We start from the raw sequence: 19,675 nt of genomic DNA on the forward strand, positions 1-19,675 counted from the left end.
ATCACATGGGAAGTGGTGTGGTGGATGCTCACAGTTGTGGGCTCCCTGCACTCCACTGTTTGATGTTGCTGACTCCTACCATGAATCTGTCAATGCTTGGCACCCTGTTTGGTATGTGTTGGCTCCTGACTAGCAAAGCTTCAGAGTTCCCTTATCTGAAGTTTGTAGTCTAAATTGACAATTGACAATCATCCAGTCAGGCCAAGGAACAGCTGCATGCAGATATTGCTGACCTAGAGACAAAGGCTTCAAGGTACCACCATGCTAAACATGTGGCAGGGTGAAATAGCCCTATCAAGGATGTCACAGTGGTAGGAGCATACCCACAATCCTCTTTTGAGTGTCAACAGGCCAGGCCCCTTGACTTTATTGGATTCCAGGTGTGTCTGGTTTTGACACAAACCTGTGATTTATTCCTGCATTTTGAGTCCTTTGCTGAGGACAGTGGTAACAGCCTTTTGAGTTCTTTGTTCTGGGCAGTTGGAAGCTGGCCAGCCAGTGTTGATGAGATATCTGGTGTGATTTTAGTCACCAGGTGTGTTCATCTACCTTTTTCTTTTGGAAGCCCTACTTACTTGTTGATGTGGATGTCATTGGATGCAATGATCATATTCTTCATCTCACTAGTGGCACTGGGGGTTTATGCTCATATTTCATTCACTGCATATCTGTAGCACCCAGCTCTGATCTACATTTATGTTCAAGCCCTCAGGACTATTTGTAATTGGCAGAATTGGAGGTTGGTCACTGCCACAAACAAGGTGCTGGAGAGTGCCTTCATGAGAAGATGTGGATAGGGAAGGTTACATCAGGAGACTGAGAGGCTTCTGGATCTGCATAATAAATACTATTTGATAGACACCATGGCTGTTGAGAGCTATATTTCACAACTATCAGTATATATGTAACTGGCAGGTAAGAGGTGAGATACAGACAACTACTATAGTACATGGCATGCAGGGGGAAGTCCTGAACACCCTTTGGCATCTCTAGCCATGCAGAGCTACTCCACTTCCATGGTTTGACAAGTGTGACACTGATAAGAAACATGTCTGAAATTTTGACAATCACAAAGCTAGGCACATTGGACAATTCATCAAGGATCCTTCCCTGTCCATGTTGGGGATCTCCTTCAGCCTTTTACCAAGAGCACACCCTTCTTGCCCACTCTAATGGAGCAGCACCATTTCTTATCACCTATGTCAGATGGATATTATGGAGAGCTTCTGACCCAATGACCTTGTGGACTTGTATTGCCAGCTGTGCTCTGAGCCATCTCAGGTTCATGGAATTATTGGTTGCAGTACACTAGGTAATCTTCCATCCAATCATGAGTGGCTGTGCAGGCCCATTACAGGTTGGTCCTTCCTTTGTCTCTTAGAGAGCATGATGCCAGATCCAGAGCACATCTGGATTGGATGATGTCAATGTGGTGATGGACCACAAAAACCTTGAGTATTTCTCCACCTCTAAGGTCCTCACTCATCAACAGGCCCACTGGTTCAAGTACCTTTCACAGTTTAACCTTTCCATCCACTTCTGACCTGACTGCCTGGGAGCCAAACCCAACACACTTATGTGACATTGGGACATCTACCCAAAAGGGGGGGATAGGGACTATGTGCAGGTAAATCCTCACAATCTCTGCCCAATGTTTACACAGGAGCAACTTGCATTGTCCCTCTGTACCACCACCCTCATGGCACCTGTGCTCTGTGCTGCCATGGTCTTCAACATTGAATGCTTGCATTCTGACATCATCTCTGCCCTACCATCCAACCCTGTCTCTGCCAGTCATCTTCCAACTCCAACTAGGCCTCAGTGGTCCCTGGACTCCAATGGTCTACTCTGCCTTGATGGTCACATCTTTGTCCCTGACATTGATGACCTCTGCCTTTGAGTGCTTTGGTTCAAGCATGACCATCCTCTAGCAGGCCATTTCAGGCAAAACTGCACCCTAGAACTTGTCTGCAGGGACTATGTGTGGCCTAACCTCTGCTCTGACATGAAAGAATATGTCAGGTCCTGCACTGCCTGTGGATGGAACAAAACTCTGCAGAACCACCCCTATGGTCTACTGAAGCAACTCCCTGTCCCAGAGAGACCTTGGAACTCCATCTCCATGGACTTCATCAAACACCTCCCCAACTCTGATGGCTACTCTGCCATACTTGTGGTAGTGGACTGCCTCTCAAAGCAAGCAGTGTTCATCCCCACCCATGACTCTGTCACCTCTGCTGAACTTGCTAAGCTCTTCCTTACCCATGTCTTCTCCAAGCATGGAGTGCCAGCTAATGTCACCTCTGACAGAGGTCCTGAGTTTGTCTCACACTTCTTCTGCTCTCTAGGAATGGCCCTTGATATGCATCTTCACTTCACTTCGGGTTACCACCCAGAAGGCAATGGCCAGACCAAGTGAATGAACCAGACCCTTAAGCAGTACCTTCATGTCTACTGCAACTACCAACAAGACAACTGGGCTGAGCTGTTACCTCTAGTGGAGTTCACTTTCAACAATGCACCAAGTGTGACTACTGGAGTTTCTCCCTTCTTCACTAACAGAGGATACCACCCAAACCTGTCTGTGGTCCCTGACCAAGACTTCACCTCTCCAAGGGCTCATGACTATGTCATTGAGCTCTCCACCCTTTATGACTTCCTCTGCTCCAAAATGTCCACTGCTCAGCAGCACTACCAGGGTCCAGCAGATGCCAGATGCATACCTCCACCTGAGTTTAAGGTTGGAGAACAAGCCTATGTCAAAGCCAAGTACTCCTGCTCCACTTGTCCTTCAGCAAAACTCTCCAAAAAGTACTTAGGTCCATTCACCATCTTGGCCAGGCCAGGTATGCACTCCATCACCCTTAAGCTCCCTGATTCTATGCACTCAGTACATCTGGTCTTCCATGTCTCACAACTGGAAGCCACAGTGGCTAACCCTTTCCAAAACCAACAACAACCTCCACCTCCACCAGTGGATGTTGATGGTGACCTTGAGTATGAAGTATCAGAGATACTTGACTCTAAGGTGGACCACCATCACTGCCACTGTCAACTCTTGTATCTAGTCTGCTGGGCTGGTTATGAGAACACCAATGAAGAAACCTCTTGGTTGCTTGCAACTGAGCTAGGTCACACTTCTGACATAGTCTCTGCTTTCCATGAACAATATCCACACACACCTGGCCTGTATCAACCTCCACCATAATACTCTGCCCACACAACCTTCCTCTGCAGGCCAACTCTGCCCCTTACTGAACTACCTTAAGTACTTTAGAGTTTTCTCTGCTTATCTGTTTCACTTCTCAGAATCACAAACAAGGTCACCAATCTATTTCATGGTAGTACAAAAATATACAAACTAAAAACAGAAAGACAAAAGAAAAAAAACTACCCTACTCTTCCATTGCTTGTTCTCCACCACCCCCCTGCTCTCCTCTGACTTCTTCCTCTTCCTTGTTATCCCCCTCCACACCCTCATCCACTTCCTTGTTCCTGTCCTCCACCACCTCCAACTGAGGCCTCTTCCATCCTCCTCCTGCACACTCAAACTTGGCCATCCTGGCCTCACATGTGTCCTCCCTCCTCCTCATCTCTGCCCATTCTGCCCACTTGCAGTACAGCCCCCACTTGTGGGCTGTCCACTCTGCAGCCTCTGCCATCTGCTCTGCTGCCCTTGCCATCCTCTCAAAGGCTGTTGCAGCCTTCTTGTGCACCTCTGCAGCCTGCAGCTGCCACTCCTGCTCCCACTCCACCCACCAGGAGGAGACCCCCACTCCTGAGGGTTCCTTGCATGGTGTCTCTGGCTCCTCCTCATCTTCTCCACCTACCTCCCACTCATCATCTGCCTCTTCCATCTCCATCACTCTCTCCTTCCCCTTCCCTTGCAGCTTCTTCCTCTTCTCCCCTTGGGAACTCCCTGTCCCTGCTCTCTTCCATGACAGTTCTGCCACCACATCCTCCCTCATCCAGCTACACACCTTTTTCTTCTTGTGGCAGGGCACACAGGCCCTAGTCTTGCCCTGTCCTGGTTTGCACTGTCCTGCCATCAGACTTGCTATGCAGCAAGTGCAGGGGGGCCACCTGGTTGCAGTGACCACCACAGAGGTCCCAGGGACCCTCTGGGTGGTGTTGACGTCATACACCATGCCACTTAATCTAAAGTGAAGATAAAGTAAAACGTACAAGTCAGCTCTGCCTGACTTGCAGTACTCTGTCACTCACCTTTGCATGGCCTCATCCCACTTGGTCTGGGCCCTCTGCCTCTGCCTCTTGGCCTCTTCTTCCATCACCCTCCTCTGAGCCTCCTCTTCTGCTCTCTTCTTCTGCTCTGCCTCCAACTGCTCCTCTTCTGCCTTCCACCTCTTGGCCTCCTCATGCTTGGCCTTGTGCTCTGCCTTGTGCTCTCTCTCTCTCTCTGCTCAGTCCCCTCTCATTGGTGCACCTTCTCCATGGACTTCTCCCACTTGGTGTCAGTAGAGTTGTCAGTGAGGACAACCAGTTCATCATCTGTGACTTGGGAGTAGTTGTGGACATGATCAGGGGTTGGCTGGGGGGTTTTGCTCTGGCACTGGGAGGGCATAATGATGGGGAGAAAGGATGAGGTTTCAGTACCTTAACATGTTTTTTTTTCAAGTGCTTCTTCAGACTCCAACAGAGCTCTGCCATGGCTAAAGCCATTATCCTTGAGGCATCAAGGTGGTTTCAAATGACCAACTCATGTTGATCTTGTCTCATACATGCAGCCTTCAGGGGTTCAGGCCCTAAAGGGGGGGCACTGTCATGACTGTGCATTCATCCTAGGTCCTCACTCACTCCACACCCCATTCTGCCAGTTATATGCTCACTCCACACCAACCCCACCCATCCCCTGACATTTATGAGCCATCTCTGCTCCAACTGCTGTCAGACTTGTACTGCCCTCCTACCAGACCATGCAGACTGTTCTCTGAGGAGTCATGTGACTACCCTTCAGACTTCTCCATGACAGCACACAGTCAGGTACTCTGCAGCACATGCACCATGTGGTCCAGCACCTGGACTGTTCCTTTTTTTGGATGTCCTATGTTACCCATTTGTATGTCCTCCATCTACCCTTCATTCATCATCTAGGAAGTTTTACTTGAAAATTTAGTCTCTGTATGTCAGTTCTGATTCCAGTTACTGTACCTCCATAGTAGTATAAAGGCATGTATTGTACTCCAGTGTTCTGCAGTACAAATATCAACTGAGTTCCTACTCCCTCTGTCTCCATCTCCTGCCTGTCAGAGTTATCTCTGACTTTCCATCTATTTCTCTCCATCTGAAATATGAGGGCTGAGATCATGCAAGGGGGTAGGGCATGAGCTAAACCCAATGCCCTCACTCCACTCTGCCAGTCAGAGCTCAGTTCTTTCTTTCAGACTTGCTTCCAAACCTCTCCCCAGCCCTTGTCTAGCATTGGAGTTGGTCAGAGTAGGCCCAGACTTGACAAGCTCAGGTTTTGAGTGTCATTGACCCACTGGTTGGAGGTTGGATGAGCTGTGGGAGAGCATGCCATGGTCAATGAAATGGCAGTGACCTCCACCAGAGCTTGGTAACAAAGGAAGAGGACCATAGGTGTGCTGGTAATTTTTGCATTGGCAGCACCACTAAGCCAGGAGCATGACTACAGCTAGAAGGCACACCACCAACTATGTGTCATAGCACTACAGAGGACTCCTTAACAACCTCCAGTTACAAAGACTACAGGCTTGGAGACATGCAGGAACTGGTACAGGTCAAGGAGGCTTGCCTATACAGCAAATAGATATCAGTGAATCCAATCCAGTTGGTGCAATCCACAGCATGTTGATCTGACCCAAACAGCATGTGAGCCTCTTCATTTGATCAATGGCCAATGGCCCTGAGGCTATGAGTATGCTGGCATATGCTGCAGTACTTCATTGATTTATCAATCATATCAAAGATGGTAGATACACTCTAAATATACTAGGATGTCAGCAAGCATTGATATTCTCTGAAAGTGTATGGACACCAAAAAGAATGTGCCAGGTGTTGTGGTGGCAGCATTGGGCATGAAAAGCCTTCTAGCTTCAGGCAGGAAATTATCAGTGACAATCAGCCTTGTGTCATGACTTCTCAGGCACATTTCATTTACAACAGCACTTTGAATAGTGCAGGGGTAACCTCCTGGGTGCTACAGTGGTAGAGAAAAGCACAGAGGGGATTCTAGTTTCTGTTATGGACTCATCAATCACAGGCAGTCACCTTCAAGGTTGTTGAGACTCACAGAGAAAGAATGTGGTGCATGTTTCTGCTAGTCTTCATGCTTTGTTTTCTCAGTCATCCCACTTTCATCAAATCCTGAATCTCTGAAATTTCACAGGCTCACAACTCGCACCTGCATGAGGGCAAATCATGGTGGTGTTGACATCATTATTGTACACCTAACCATATGACAGAGAAAAATGTGCTGATGTCCAGATCCATCATCCAACTGGTAACCTCAGTATGAAGCCATTGTCAGGATCATCTGGAATGGTTGCACAGTCTCATTCCTCAAGTATCTCCTTCAAGTCCAATGTATGCACATTGTTGAAGGGGGATCATGTGTGGATGAGGTTGTGCTCATGCATATACAATCCATCATCTGAATATGTAATGGACACTGAATTGGCACAATTTGCAACACACATACCATCTATGTGTAGTACTTCAGCTATTATCAACTAGTGAATGGTGCAGCCTTTCCCTGAATGATCCTCCAGTTTGCCAAATTGTACTTTTGAGCCTCCCTGTGAAGAGTGGAGTCAGTGCTGGGAGGCCAAGAAAAAAGGTTTGCAATATCTAAGACTTACATGGAAACCTGGCAGGGTATCTCAAGAGAAGGTGCAGCAGGATGTGCCTGCAGCCTCTCCTGAGAGAAGTCATTCTGGGTGGCATACCAATTGGCACAATAGAAGTTGGTGGGAAGCTGTGGAACTGGAGGGTGGTTGCTGACCTTCAAGGAAGTTGTTCTGAAATGGGGCAAAGCACCTGCTGTGGCCTGCCACTCTTGCCTGTACCTCAACTGCAGGTGGAGCAAATCAAGTAGTTGGAGCCAGGCAGTGATATGGTGAGATCACCAATCTTTGTGGAGGGCATAATATGTTGCTTCTCCACCATGGCCTTCATGCTCCAATTCATCAGAACTCATACTGTCAACACCAAGCTGCTGCATGATGTCAACAGCACAATCACTGACACTCCAGTACTGCATGGCACATTTGAGGTGACAGGTATATAGCTTATAAAGGTTGTGAGGACAGGATCACAGCTGAAGGGGGCTACATACCTCTGCCTTTCTTTGCTTGTGCCAGTGGGTGGCTTTATGCTCCTGGACCCTTACCCTTGCAGTACCTTTCCACTGCAACTGGTACTTTGTCTTTAACCCAGTCATGTATTGTATCTAACCTTCCTCTATGGTTTCATGAGGGTATTGACAATTCTTGTACTTCTTCAGGTATCCAGTAGCAAACACCTTCACTGCAGACTTGTTCCATGCAGAGTGTGGATTGCCTTCGAGGTCAATGCAGAAATTGGCCAGCATGCAGCAGTGGCCATGATTGAGGTCCCATGCACCTATAGCTGCCTCTGTAGCAGATGACAGCACAGACTTCACATCTGTGGGAAGCCCAATGAGCTCAAGTGTATATTCACAAATAGATTGCTATTGAGAAGCATCAGGGTATGTCATCAATTGGAAATGGCTCTCTGATTCTTACCTTGAATGTGTTCCACTCAGGAGGGTGATGCTGTGGGAGATCCTTCAACTTTTGTGGAGTCTTGCTGTATATAGTACTGCTTCTTGGTGCCACAGCCTTGGCTGCCCAAGGCAAGCTGGTAGAATTCCCACTGTACTTCTCCATAGCCTGCACAACAGTGAAAAAGACAATCTGAGAAATATCTTGTCTCAAACTTTCCCAAATTTCACTTCTGAGTATGTCTTTGAGGTGTTGCAGGTCTGCTTGGGCTGAAGCTGTGATTTTCTAGGGAGGTCACTAGTGAGTGAGTGCCCAGAGAATCCAATGCATACTGAAGACATACTGTGGCAGATCCTTTGGGTTGCCATGCACCCACTCCTGGATTTTGCCTTCTTTCATCTTCATGATTACTCTTATGTGGCAGATACCATGGTGGTATATCACTCTGGCAGTGAAAAGTATTAGCTCCCAGAAGATGCATGCAATGAGTAACTTACCTCATTGGACAGACTGCTGGGGTCTGCAGACAAGATATCAGTGCTGTAATGACCATCAGCAGCAGCTACTTCTTTGTTGGATGACCATGTGAGCCAGTTTGGAGTAGGGGAAGGTGTCATGAGAGGGTACTCACAAGCAAATGAATTGCTTTCCAAGGCCTATGAACACTTCACATAGTATGTCAGTCCTATAGGAGAGAAAATGTGCCTTACCTTGCCTTTGCCTTGTCCTTTGCCTGCAGCTGATGCAGTCCATAATCAGGTTCATCAACCTGCATGCTTGACTTGTCAGAAAAACAATGGCTAGCATGAGGAAGGGAAAGACCATCAGACCTCAATTGTACTGGGCCCCTCGATCACTCCTGCCACTTCTTCAGACTCCTGGGTTGTATCCCCTTGCTTGTCCATGTTACCACTCTTAAAAGATTTCAAATCAAATGAGGAAGTATATGAATGCCATTCAGAGCGACACAAACATACCTCCCAATGGGGATGAAAGCCTACAAGCTTGAACATTGTTGTGAAAAAATGACTTGAGGTTGACAGTGTTTGAGTTGCCAGTGGTGCTGCCCATGATCTAATCAGTGGAGGTGTTATTACTCTATCATGTTTAATCACTCACTGGGGGGCACAGGTTCCTGCTTGACTTTGGTTTCAGTCCCATCACTGGTTCCCAGTGCTTCCTGTCCTTCACAGTCAGTTGGGTCATCTGGGTCATCATTCATCTCCCAATCAGCATCGCCATCCATGTCCCAGTCCTCATCTTGTCCACCATATCTAGTACTCATGACATTCAGCTCCCACTGTGGTCAAATTAAGCTGCTTCAGAAGTAGAGACTACAAGTGTTGGGCAGATGTAGATCATAACCACTGACAGCCTTGGTTGGAGCAGGTGTAGCAGGCTCTTGGAAGTGAACTGTCCAACCTCTGTGCAAAGTGTGTTTGACCAGTTGTTTCACTTTATTGTTACCTGTCAACCCCCCACTTGGAAGTAAATCAGTGATTGCCTCAGAGAAATGCTCATGCATACTGGCTCTCCATTTGGGATGCTGCTTGTGCACCTCTTCAATCCTATCTCTGACACAAGCATGGTGGCATGTAGCAAGGAGATTTTTGACACAGGACCAAGTAAGTTGCAGAGAGAGAACAGACTTGACTCCTTCAGTGTTGTTGTTTATCATGTTGGAGTGGTGGTTGGGGGAGCAGTGCCATGCTTGGGCGAGAGGGGTGATTTATATTACATTGACAAAGGACAGTAACACAAAGGCTTCAAAGGTGTCTCCATTGCTGAATCAAGGTCAGGCCAAGATGTGCCAGTGAAAGGTATGATTAATGACTCCACCACTAAAGCATTGTACCTGACATGTTGACACAGCATGAGACTCAAGGGTACAGGGGGCCACCCACAGCAACATATGGTGAAGTCAGATGTAAGAGACACAACCCTTGAACATGAGACTTATGACTCAATGGTATCATCACACCCACATAACAAAGTCATGAGAAATTTTATGACAGATGGGATCAAAGCAGATGTGCCCTGGATCTGGCAACATGCCCTCTAAGAAACAAAGGACCAACTTATAAGTAATGGGCCTAAGCAGCTGGCTCATGATTGGATGGAAGATTGATTACCTTGTACTGCACCAATAATTTCCACTTCAGGTAACCATTTTGCATAAGCATTTAGGCTGAATAGTTTCACCAAACCATCCAGCCTAATAGCCTCCCAGACCAAGGTCTGCCCAGGGACATCTGGTCATGTCCCAGGGCTATGCAGATTTTTAGGCCCTGGAACAGATGGGAAATCCCACATAGCCATCCATTCAAATGCAATTATTTGGGATGTCCCAAGACTGCCTTGGGTGACTGGGGTCCCTACTCCTGAAAGTGCAGCTTATATTAGCATTGAAATCACTGCAGAAATCCTAGCCCCTTTGCTCCTCTGACAGATTTAATCCACAAAGTATCCCTTAACCTATACATCCCCTCCCATCCCACCATGCATAGTAGTATACAATAGTACTTTTCATGTACATCTTTGCAATGTGATTCTGCTGTATTGGGACATCTCACTAGTTGCCAGGGAGATGACCCACCTGGGCCTCCACATTTGCCTTGAAAATTGCAATAATAAATTCAATCAATTTGTGTCTATACCTCATGCAATTTGTACTGTATGAAGGAAGAAGTGAATGGTTTTTGAACACTTGTGTGACAAGCCAATATCTCAAAGTCCCCCACATAGAACATGGTGTTGGCCACCTTTGCAACACCATCTGCAGAGGGCAGAATGTCCCAGATGAGCCTCTGAGGTTATCATGGGGCATTGTGCTGGTCTGCAAAGGTAACTTAGGAGGATGTGCCATCATAGCCCTCTGAGGCTGGGATGGGACATCCCACTGACTTTCATAAGGGGACTTGGGATGTCCCACAGCAGTCTCCAAGGCTGCCTTGGGACATCCCACCCTCCCCTTTGCCAACCAGTGGGATGTCCCACAACAGCCTCTAAGGCTACATTGGGACCTCCCACTGTTCCCTCTGCCAAGCAGTGGGATATCCCACAACAGCCTCTAAGGCTATGTTGGGATGTCCCACCCTCCCCTTTGCCAAGCAGTGGGATGTCCCACAACAGCCTCCAAGCCTACATTGGGACATCTCACCCTCCCCACTGCCAACCAGTGGGATGTCCCCCAACAGCCTCTAAGCCTACATTGGGACATCCCACCCTCCCCTTTTCCAACCAGTGGGATGTCCCACAACAGCATCTAAGGCTATATTGGGACATCCCACCCTCCCCTCTGGCAACCAGAGGGATGTCTGAACACAGCCTCTAAGGTGTTGAAGTAGTAATCTGCACTAATCCTACAAGCACCATAGAGAATCCAATGCAAGGTAGCTCCATGGTCAGAGCAGCTGCTTGACACTGAGAGGGTCCTAGCTCAATGCTAGCTCTGGTCACATTTTCATCAGGTTATGAGCTGCAGCTGGAACCCATGCATGCTCAGTACAATGGGTCATGCAGCATCCTTAGTAAGTCCAGATCATGTGAGTTACATGGACACAAGGTGGCTGACAGTAAGGCCTCCTGGAAACACAGCAGTAAATCCTGATCCATCACATGACACAAGGTCAAAAGGCAATCAGACCATTTGCATGACCCTAGGGGGTGTGCACTGTTTTTACACTCCAAAAGTGGCCAGATGAAGGGACCACATTGGAGATGGTGCATTCTGTGCATTAACTTCATGGAGATATGTTCCCACAGTGCTAGTCTAAGCCCCCAAGCTACTGACACTAGTCCCCAGACCATATGGCTCAGTGGTTGCAGCACACCTAGGAGGTCACTGGTTCAATCTTAGGACTGGTCACATTTTCCTCATAAGGCTACATTGGGACATCCCTCCCCCCCTCTGGCAAATAGTGGGATGTCCCACAATTGCCTCTAAGGCTACATTGGGACATCCCTCCCCCCTTCTGGCAAGCAGTGGGATGTCCCATGACAGCCTCTAAAGCTACATTGGGACATCTCTACCCCCCCTCTGGCAACCAGTGGGATGTCCCACAACAGCCTCTAAGGCTACATTGGGACATCCCTCCCCTCCCTCTGGCAAGCAGTGGGATGACCCACAACAGCCTCCAAGGCTACATTGGGACATCCCTCCCCCCCTCTGGCAAGTAGTGGGATGTCCCTTGACAGCCTCTAAGGCTACATTGGGACATCCCTCCCCCCCTCTGGCAAGCAGTGGGATGTCCCATGACAGCCTCTAAAGCTACATTGGGACATACCTCCCCCCCCCTCTGGCAACCAGTGGGATGTCTCACAGCATCCTCTGAGCAAGTGGGGAATGGTGCATTGCTCTTCACATGGTCTTGTTCCCATGTCACTGGTTTACCCCCATGCTACTGATATTAGCACCTGGACAATATATATTTGCTCAACTGTTAGAGCACTGGTTATCACCTAAGAGGTTGCTTCAATCCCAGCTCTGGTCACATTTCCATCATAAGGCTACATTGGGACATCCCACTTCCCCCTCTGGCAGCTGGGGGTGGTGTTGCTGTGGCTCAGGGAGCTGTCCTCAGCCAAGGGCCATACCACATCTATATTATTGAGTATTAAAATAATTATTGTGGATTTGGTATGTGGTAACACAAGGCTACATTTGGTAATAGTTGTCATAGTGACTAAGCTGCTTGTTGTTGAGCAGGTCAGCCTTTGGAGCTGAGCCACAGCAACACTAGCTGAGGCTATGTCCCAGAACACCCTCTTGGGTTATATTGGGATATTCCACCCCACTCTCCAGCAGCCAGTGGGATATCCCACAACAACCTCTTAGGCTAAGTTGGGACATCCCACTGTCCCCCTTCTGATGCTGGTGTGGGGCATCCCACCCTCCCCTTTGCCAACCAGCGGGATGTCCCACAACAGCCTCTAAGGCTACATTGGGACATCCCACCTACCCCTCTGCCAACCAGTGGGATATTCTACATTTTACCCATGCATATGTCTTGCCAACATGATGCTCAAAAAAAATTCTATTTAAACACACCAAATAGATTATAATATGTCTATATCACCCTTATCTGTATTGAACTCTTTTACTTGGAGATGATGGTGGATCCATATCCAGTAGGTCATTCTCCCATTCTTCTCCCCAACAGATTTCTTCCAATGGCATATCACTTTGTTGGTGATATTCACCTGCCAGGGCAAATTCTTCAGCAACACATAGCAACTCATCATCCATCACTTCATCCTCATCCTCTTCACCCCCTGACTCCAATCCATCAAACCTCTCCTCATTATCACCATCAACATATATCTTGCACCCCAGTTCTCATTAGGTGTTTCAGGATAGCCTCTAAGTTGCTTCTTCCACAAGATGCACAGACCTGCTAGTCTCAATGCTCTGCAGTCAAGTTCATATGTAAGATCAACATCTGCAATGTGTGTTAGTCATGGTAATGCAATGACACATGTCTCTTACCAGCACTCTGTCTGGTTTTCTGCACATGACCCCACTCTTCAGAAAACCACTCTGTCAAAGCTCTTCTTTCCTGCAACAGGTGCCTTTCCTCTTCTTCACAATGCCTCAGCTCAAGGAGTGATCTGATCCCTGAGTGCACTTTTTCATCAGCTAACCATGGGGGTAGTAACCCATCTGAATCATCCCCAAGGCCAATATCCTGCCAAATATCATCATCCACATCCAGTTTGAACAAAGAGTCCCTTGGGATCAGGAGTGGGGCTATTGACTCCTGAGGAGCTTTTCCCTTGTGTATGAGGCCTACAATTTGCAGACACAGATTATTGTAGCTACTGGCAAGCTTGGCTATTCCTGGTTCTTGTCACTTCACAGATGGTTCTGTGTGGTTTTGAAGTCTTTGTTCTTCAAGGCAAGTCAAGCACAAGGGTATTCATGAATGATGACCTCTTACCACTGAGAGTCTGCTGATATGAGTGTTCCAGTCTTTCCAGCTCAAACTTTTGTTGGTGCAGATGATCTCTGATATGTTTCTTGATTGCTAATGCATGCATGCAAAGCTATGGAACATGGTCTCAATTAGATGAAACCATGTAGAAAAAACACTGCCACTAACTTGAAGATAAGCACTCTTTTGGATACTAGCCAGATTTGAATGCCCATTTATGCCTAGGGTTTCCCTCTGGTTCTGCAAAGCTTCTTTAAAATACTTAACCTTTTGATGACACTCTGCAATTTGGATATTCAAGCTTGTCATGTCAGCAACCCCATGGAGAGGATCTTTCTCCAGCACTTCTAGCTTGGCCTCATAATTTGCCAATGATTTCTGAGTTGCCATGATTTGCAATATCATATTCTCAGCAGCTTTAGAGCTGTGACCTAATTTGATGGTGAGCAGGAGTCATTATTTATATCAGCAGCTTATGAGGAGCTGGCTTTGTCTGTGCAGAGGCTTGAGCAACCCATTCAGCTTGAAGAGTTGGGATATCAACTCCACATCTCCTTAGGCCTCTGTTTGCAGCAGCCTTCTTTTCTTGGCAATGATTCCAGTGATGCAAAAGCCACTGGCCCAAACCAGTGAGACTCTTCATGTCCAGGTGGAACACCTGGAAGTCAATAACAAAGAGGCATTGATGATACTGAATAATATGTTAGCTTGAAACAGATGTGGCATACTGCACACATACCCCAGAAACATGAAGAGATGGTATCAGCCCTTTGATTGAACTCCAAAAATGCTCACATCCCTCTCCATCAGATAGCCCAAATCCTTCACATTTTCAGGGGTGATAGATAAGCTGACATGCCCATTGATGACCAAAGGCATGAAATACTGAGATGGCAAAAGAAGTACATGGCAGAAATGACTTGAGAAAACCCCACTTCCTGCAGCTCTGTTCCAGTTGACAACCTATGTCATATAACAGCCCAATATGAAAATTATCTGGGAGATGGCCAAAAAGAGATTTGATGAGGGAAAGTGCATAATGTTGCCTCTCCCCAGCTGAAGTCATATTTGCAAAGTAAATGACATGATCATGATGACAGAGTAGGGCCATGACACCAGTATCTGAAAAGAACTGGGTACTTGCCTACACTGCCATCGGACCAATGGAGTCAGAATAAATGATTAAGACTCACTTTCTGGTGCCTCTCATCAGCTGCAGTAAAGGACTCATTACAACCCTTCAGCACTGACATTGTTATCCTCATTCCCTCTTCAAACTCATCCTCCCCATCACCAAGATAATTCTTTTTCAAAGCCTGTCCACTCCTCCTTTGGGTTGAAGACTTTGACTTTGACAACTCATTAACCTCATGCTCCATAGCACAAATATCTTCTTGTGAAAGTAAGACTGTAGCTGTAGGGTTTACTGGATCATCTGGATGCCCATTTCTGTGCTTCTGAGTAAAACAAGTGTATCAATGCAAACAATTGCATCAACACCAGAAAAGCTAGAACAAAGGAAATTTTAGCAGTTGACAAAACTATATCCACCAAGTGACATACCCATGTTCACTATTATTGCTCTGCCAGCTCTGGCCACCAAAGCATAGAGGACAATGCTGTTGTAGGTATTTTGATGGCCTCATCTTTGAACTGAGGACATCATTGTCTGGGGAACTTGGCAATGGGATTGCAGAGGGGATGTTTGATGGTGGACTAGCAGATTCTTGCAGTTGTTGTTAGACATATTCATCAAGGGATGTTTCCAGAATACAATACCAGTGGTATGCATTACTGAACCTCCAGTATATACCCTCCTGCAAGTATCATCAGTGTCATAACCATGCATTCACTCTAGGTCCTTACTCACTCTGCACCCTCTTCCACCAGTTGTTCACTCACTCCACACCAACTCCACCCAACTTCTGTTGGTTATGAACCATCTCCACTCTGACTGCTGTCAGACTTGTACTGCTCCCCTACTGGACTGAACAGACCATTCTCTGAGGAGTCATGTGACTACCTTTGGACTCCTCCCTGACAGCTCACAGTCAGGTACTTTGCAGCACACACACCACATGGTCCAGCACCTGGACTGTTTCCTTTTCTGGATGTTCTATGTTACCCATTCATATGTCCTCCATCTACCCTTCATTTGTCATCTAGGAAGTTTTACTTGAAATTTTATGAGTCTCCATATGTCAGTGCCAATTCTGGTTACTGTACCTCTGTAGTAGTATAAAAGCATGTACTGTACTCCACTGTTCTTCAGTACAAATATCAACTTAGTTCCTACTCCCTCTGTCTCCATCTTCTGCCTTTCAGAGTTACCTCTGACTGTCTGTCTGTACTCCCCCTCTGAAATACAAGGGCTGAGATCATGCAAGGGGGTAGTGCACAAGCTAAACCTGATGCCCTCACTTCACTCCACCCTTACCTTGGCAGATTTTGTTCCTGCCAACACTCCACCAGTCGGAGTTCTGCTCTTTCCATCAGACTTGCTTCTGAACCTCTCCCCAGACCTCATCCAGCATTGGAGTTGGACAGAGTAGGCCCAGACTTGACAATCAGCAATGATCCATGACTGAGAAGAACAACCAAAGTATGCATTAATAATGTAGCAACATCACCACAAACAATACCAACAAACATCCTACCCTATCAATATAACACTACAGCAGTCCCAAGAAACAGAACATGTTACACATGCATGCACTTATAACCATGAAATAGTCATGCATCAGATTAAGATATACTACCTACATAGCAAAGTCATCTGTACTACAGTCACTATGGCAGTAATGTATGTTTTATGAAGTGGAAAAAATGGGGTAATGATACAAAAGATGACAATTCCATACCTTTGTGTCCACCTTATAACCCATAGCTGCAAGGTATGCCTCAAGGGACTCACACCATGCTGAAGTGTTTGGAGGTATGTGCATGAAGAGTTGTCAGACAAAGCCAAGAAGCTGTAGGCTAACAGCAAGTGTTGGCCCCAGTGGGGCACAGGGGAAGTAGCCCATCCAAAGGAGTTGGAGGGCTGCAGGTGCACAAGGACAGACAGCCAGATCAACTGATTGCAGAGCTGCCATGAATGCATCTAAGCAGAGGAAAATGATGAAGAACACAGAAATCTCACCATTGAAATCAATGCAAATGACTCTCAGTTTTCAACTCTGGTGACAACCACATGTTGGCAGTTCATAGTCAACAGGATTCTGGAAGTGGTTGGATAGTCATTGATATGCAAGGTATGGCTGAAGGAGGGAAGGGATGACAATGTGTGACCACTGCTGCCACTGCTTCATTTTTTTGGGGGCATTCCTAGACAGTGACAAGAGCAGGTCTTGGCTAATATGTAGCCCATCAGTTAAGTGGTGATCATGGGGGAGGTCACATTCACTACCCACAGAAGGCTCTAACAGGTGAGCAGTGCTTGAAGCAGAGTGGTGTCAGATGTGTGGGTTGGAGGAATCACTGGGGTGTTGTGTGAAAGTGCAACAGCCAGGTAAGGTGAGCAAGTGCTCAACAGGAAGGTAAAGCCCCACAGTTCCAGGAACATGGTGTGAAGGTTCAGCAGTCTGATGGTCAACAAGGACCATGAGGCATGATGGGCACAGATATTGAGCACTACAGCTCAAGGGTTTGTGTCAGTTTCATGGCATTTTTCTTACAGCTATCCTACTCTAGGGCAAATGGACATATGCAACAAAGCATGACAGAGGTCCTTGTGATCACAATTCGAGGATCAATGATGGACTATGAACGAGCGATGGTGACAGTGAGAAGAGAAACGACAACGACGACAGTGCTGGATGCAGAGCAATGGCCATGCGAGGCTGGAACAGCCGTCCTATGAAGACAGGCCATGACAAGCACAGATACTGAGCTCGATGGCTCAACGGTCTGCTTAGATTTTAACACGTTGTGCTTACAGCTACCTTATTCTAGGAAAAACGGATGTACAAGACAATGACTGAGCGACATCCAAGCCACCGCAATGCGAGGAACTACGACGATCTACGAGGAGAAACAGCGGGCCATCGAGGAGGAGCTACATGACAAGATGCGAAGGCACTACTATGAATGGGGTGAGTGGATAGGGCAAGTTGAAGGCTACAATGTGGTGTTATTCTTTTCATACAGTACAGAAGCTATGCCTGAAGAGACCGCATACAGACTAGCGATGGCAGTAAGGACGACAACGACAACGATAAGTGCACGGGCGACAGTGACAAGTGTAGTGACGATGACGATGGCACTCAATGTGGATCGACGGCCGTGTAAGGCAAGACTTGCTGTTCGATGGAGACGAGGCATGATGAGCGCAGGTACTGGGCTCGACAGCCCAGGGTTTTGATTTGATTTTAGAACGTTTTACTTACAGCTATTCTACTCTAGGGAAAGCAGATGTGCACGACGAAGTGCGAGTGACAGCCGTGTGAGTGCGATATCAATACCTACGGCTACAGTGAACGACAACTTAGAAGAAAGAACGTATCGACTTACAGCGCAGCGAGTGCAATGACTATGGATAGACAGCGACACCGAAGGAGGAACGCATCGACTTACGGACCAACGAATCCGACTAACACGAGGTACTGCAAGACAAGTGCATCGACCACAGTCCGAACTACAACGGCGATCGTCGATGATACGACAACCGACGAGCACGAGTGCTGAACGCAATGGCCCAAGTTTTTATTTCAGTTGTGCGGATTTATACTTACAGTCACAGTATCCTAGTGTAGATGACAATATTGAAGAAAGAAGGTGTTGAATTATAGCGCGACAGACTTGTGCATGGAAGTTACTTCGGATGGCAGCACAACAGCGACTGTCAGAATCACAGCAAGACGTGTGACACGCAAGAAGTATCAAGGCCACACCGGTTGGGCTTGAGGGCCCAGAGTTTAGCTTTTTATTTGAAGCGTTTTACTTACAGCTGCGTCATTACAGGGAATACGAAATTTCACAAAGTACCAACGAATCATTGAGCAATGAAATGCCTACAGTACGAAGTTGCTTCGTAGGACGACATACCGTCAGACAGTTAGCGAAGGGAAACAGCATCTCCGTGTTGGATGTTGCGCAGAGGCATGGTGATGTCTCATTTGGCTTGGGAAACGTCACCAACAAGCAGAACGTGTTGGATATATTGAAGAGATTGGGGGATGTATATATCGCGAACATCGGAGGCACTCAATCTGTCATCAACGCGGCTGTCACAGCGGGTATCCTACCTTGCCTGGAAGAGCCATTCGACACATATAATGATGTCCAGGAGATGTTCGGGCCCAGCCAAGTGATCAGTGGCAGCAGTAGTCCGTTCGATTATACCTACATCGAGAACATCACTCACACGCACAGACTCACAGGGAACAAGCTCGTTCCTCATCCCTCTTACTCTTCTGCCACGTCGAGCGAGCCCAGGCTAGGCCTCGACAGTGCGACAACGAAGCTCATCGAATCTCTATGTGGTGCTCTCCCTCCCATATGTGCCGCAACCGAATATCACCGCGCAGTACATGGCTCTGTGCAGACACTCGGTCCTTGTGTCACTCCTGCACCCAATGCTGGGTCCATCCTGTCTGTGTTCAACACCTCATTCGACCTGCATGGACCTGAGCGCTCCTTCGTCCATTTTTGAATCGAAGGACAGGCGTTCTGCATCACAAGTGGAGAAGCATTTTATTTCTGGGACATTACAGGACTATGTGATGAATACGAGCAAGGTCTATTGAGTTTAGAGATACCGAGTACATACGAACGAGCACAAGAGTCAATGGGAGTCCAATTGATGGTGTTACGGTGCACCACCGGTCGATGGTCGTTTGAAGCAACAGAAGTCATTCAATGGAGGAGAACCATAGGAGATTCACGCGCCGAGCTCAACAGCTCCTTTGTTCTTTTCTATTTTGTGCTGTTTCACTTACTACTGTGTTGTTATAGGAAAACTCGATATATATGAAGGAGTACGAGTGCTGTCCAAATGGCTAGGGTTCGAGAATGGGA

At 47.2% G+C, this 19,675-nt stretch overlaps 5 protein-coding genes across 5 annotated transcripts; 3 read left to right on the forward strand and 2 right to left on the reverse strand.

Annotated features, from left to right (window-relative positions):
* Positions 1 to 80: 80 nt before the first annotated feature.
* Positions 81 to 820, forward strand: F5J12DRAFT_779993 (uncharacterized protein; the record flags this gene model as incomplete). Its single annotated transcript, XM_051742448.1, has 6 exons — positions 81 to 160; positions 197 to 253; positions 290 to 380; positions 429 to 535; positions 628 to 638; positions 732 to 820. The coding sequence occupies 6 exons, from the start codon at positions 81 to 83 to the stop codon at positions 818 to 820; spliced, it is 435 nt and encodes a 144-aa protein (XP_051603319.1).
* Positions 821 to 6,706: 5,886 nt separating this feature from the next.
* F5J12DRAFT_779994 (uncharacterized protein) lies at positions 6,707 to 9,402 on the reverse strand (the record flags this gene model as incomplete). The annotated part of the gene is made up of 14 exons (XM_051742449.1): positions 6,707 to 6,776; positions 6,840 to 7,040; positions 7,107 to 7,234; positions 7,316 to 7,380; positions 7,435 to 7,690; positions 7,746 to 8,009; positions 8,068 to 8,169; positions 8,222 to 8,244; positions 8,356 to 8,380; positions 8,435 to 8,457; positions 8,566 to 8,638; positions 8,702 to 8,787; positions 8,844 to 9,024; positions 9,097 to 9,402. The coding sequence occupies 14 exons, from the start codon at positions 9,400 to 9,402 to the stop codon at positions 6,707 to 6,709; spliced, it is 1,803 nt and encodes a 600-aa protein (XP_051603320.1).
* Positions 9,403 to 12,971: 3,569 nt separating this feature from the next.
* F5J12DRAFT_903287 (uncharacterized protein) lies at positions 12,972 to 14,910 on the reverse strand (the record flags this gene model as incomplete). Its single annotated transcript, XM_051748386.1, has 10 exons — positions 12,972 to 13,165; positions 13,213 to 13,411; positions 13,433 to 13,552; positions 13,583 to 13,614; positions 13,664 to 13,769; positions 13,826 to 14,088; positions 14,207 to 14,348; positions 14,397 to 14,479; positions 14,528 to 14,801; positions 14,851 to 14,910. The coding sequence occupies 10 exons, from the start codon at positions 14,908 to 14,910 to the stop codon at positions 12,972 to 12,974; spliced, it is 1,473 nt and encodes a 490-aa protein (XP_051603321.1).
* A 2,265-nt stretch (positions 14,911 to 17,175) lies between these two features.
* Positions 17,176 to 17,595, forward strand: F5J12DRAFT_371819 (uncharacterized protein). Its single transcript, XM_051739080.1, has one exon. The coding sequence runs from the start codon at positions 17,268 to 17,270 to the stop codon at positions 17,517 to 17,519; it is 252 nt and encodes an 83-aa protein (XP_051603322.1). The 5' UTR covers positions 17,176 to 17,267; the 3' UTR covers positions 17,520 to 17,595.
* A 65-nt stretch (positions 17,596 to 17,660) lies between these two features.
* F5J12DRAFT_959094 (uncharacterized protein) lies at positions 17,661 to 19,320 on the forward strand (the record flags this gene model as incomplete). Its single annotated transcript, XM_051749908.1, has 4 exons — positions 17,661 to 17,991; positions 18,062 to 18,101; positions 18,133 to 18,258; positions 18,620 to 19,320. 4 exons carry the CDS (start codon positions 17,661 to 17,663, stop codon positions 19,308 to 19,310), a joined length of 1,188 nt encoding a protein of 395 aa, XP_051603323.1. The 3' UTR covers positions 19,311 to 19,320.
* Positions 19,321 to 19,675: the final 355 nt, after the last annotated feature.

This window comes from Pisolithus orientalis (assembly GCF_024613125.1).
Source record: "Pisolithus orientalis strain OTSU chromosome Unknown F5J12scaffold_4, whole genome shotgun sequence".
Taxonomy (NCBI): Eukaryota; Fungi; Basidiomycota; class Agaricomycetes; order Boletales; family Pisolithaceae; genus Pisolithus; species Pisolithus orientalis.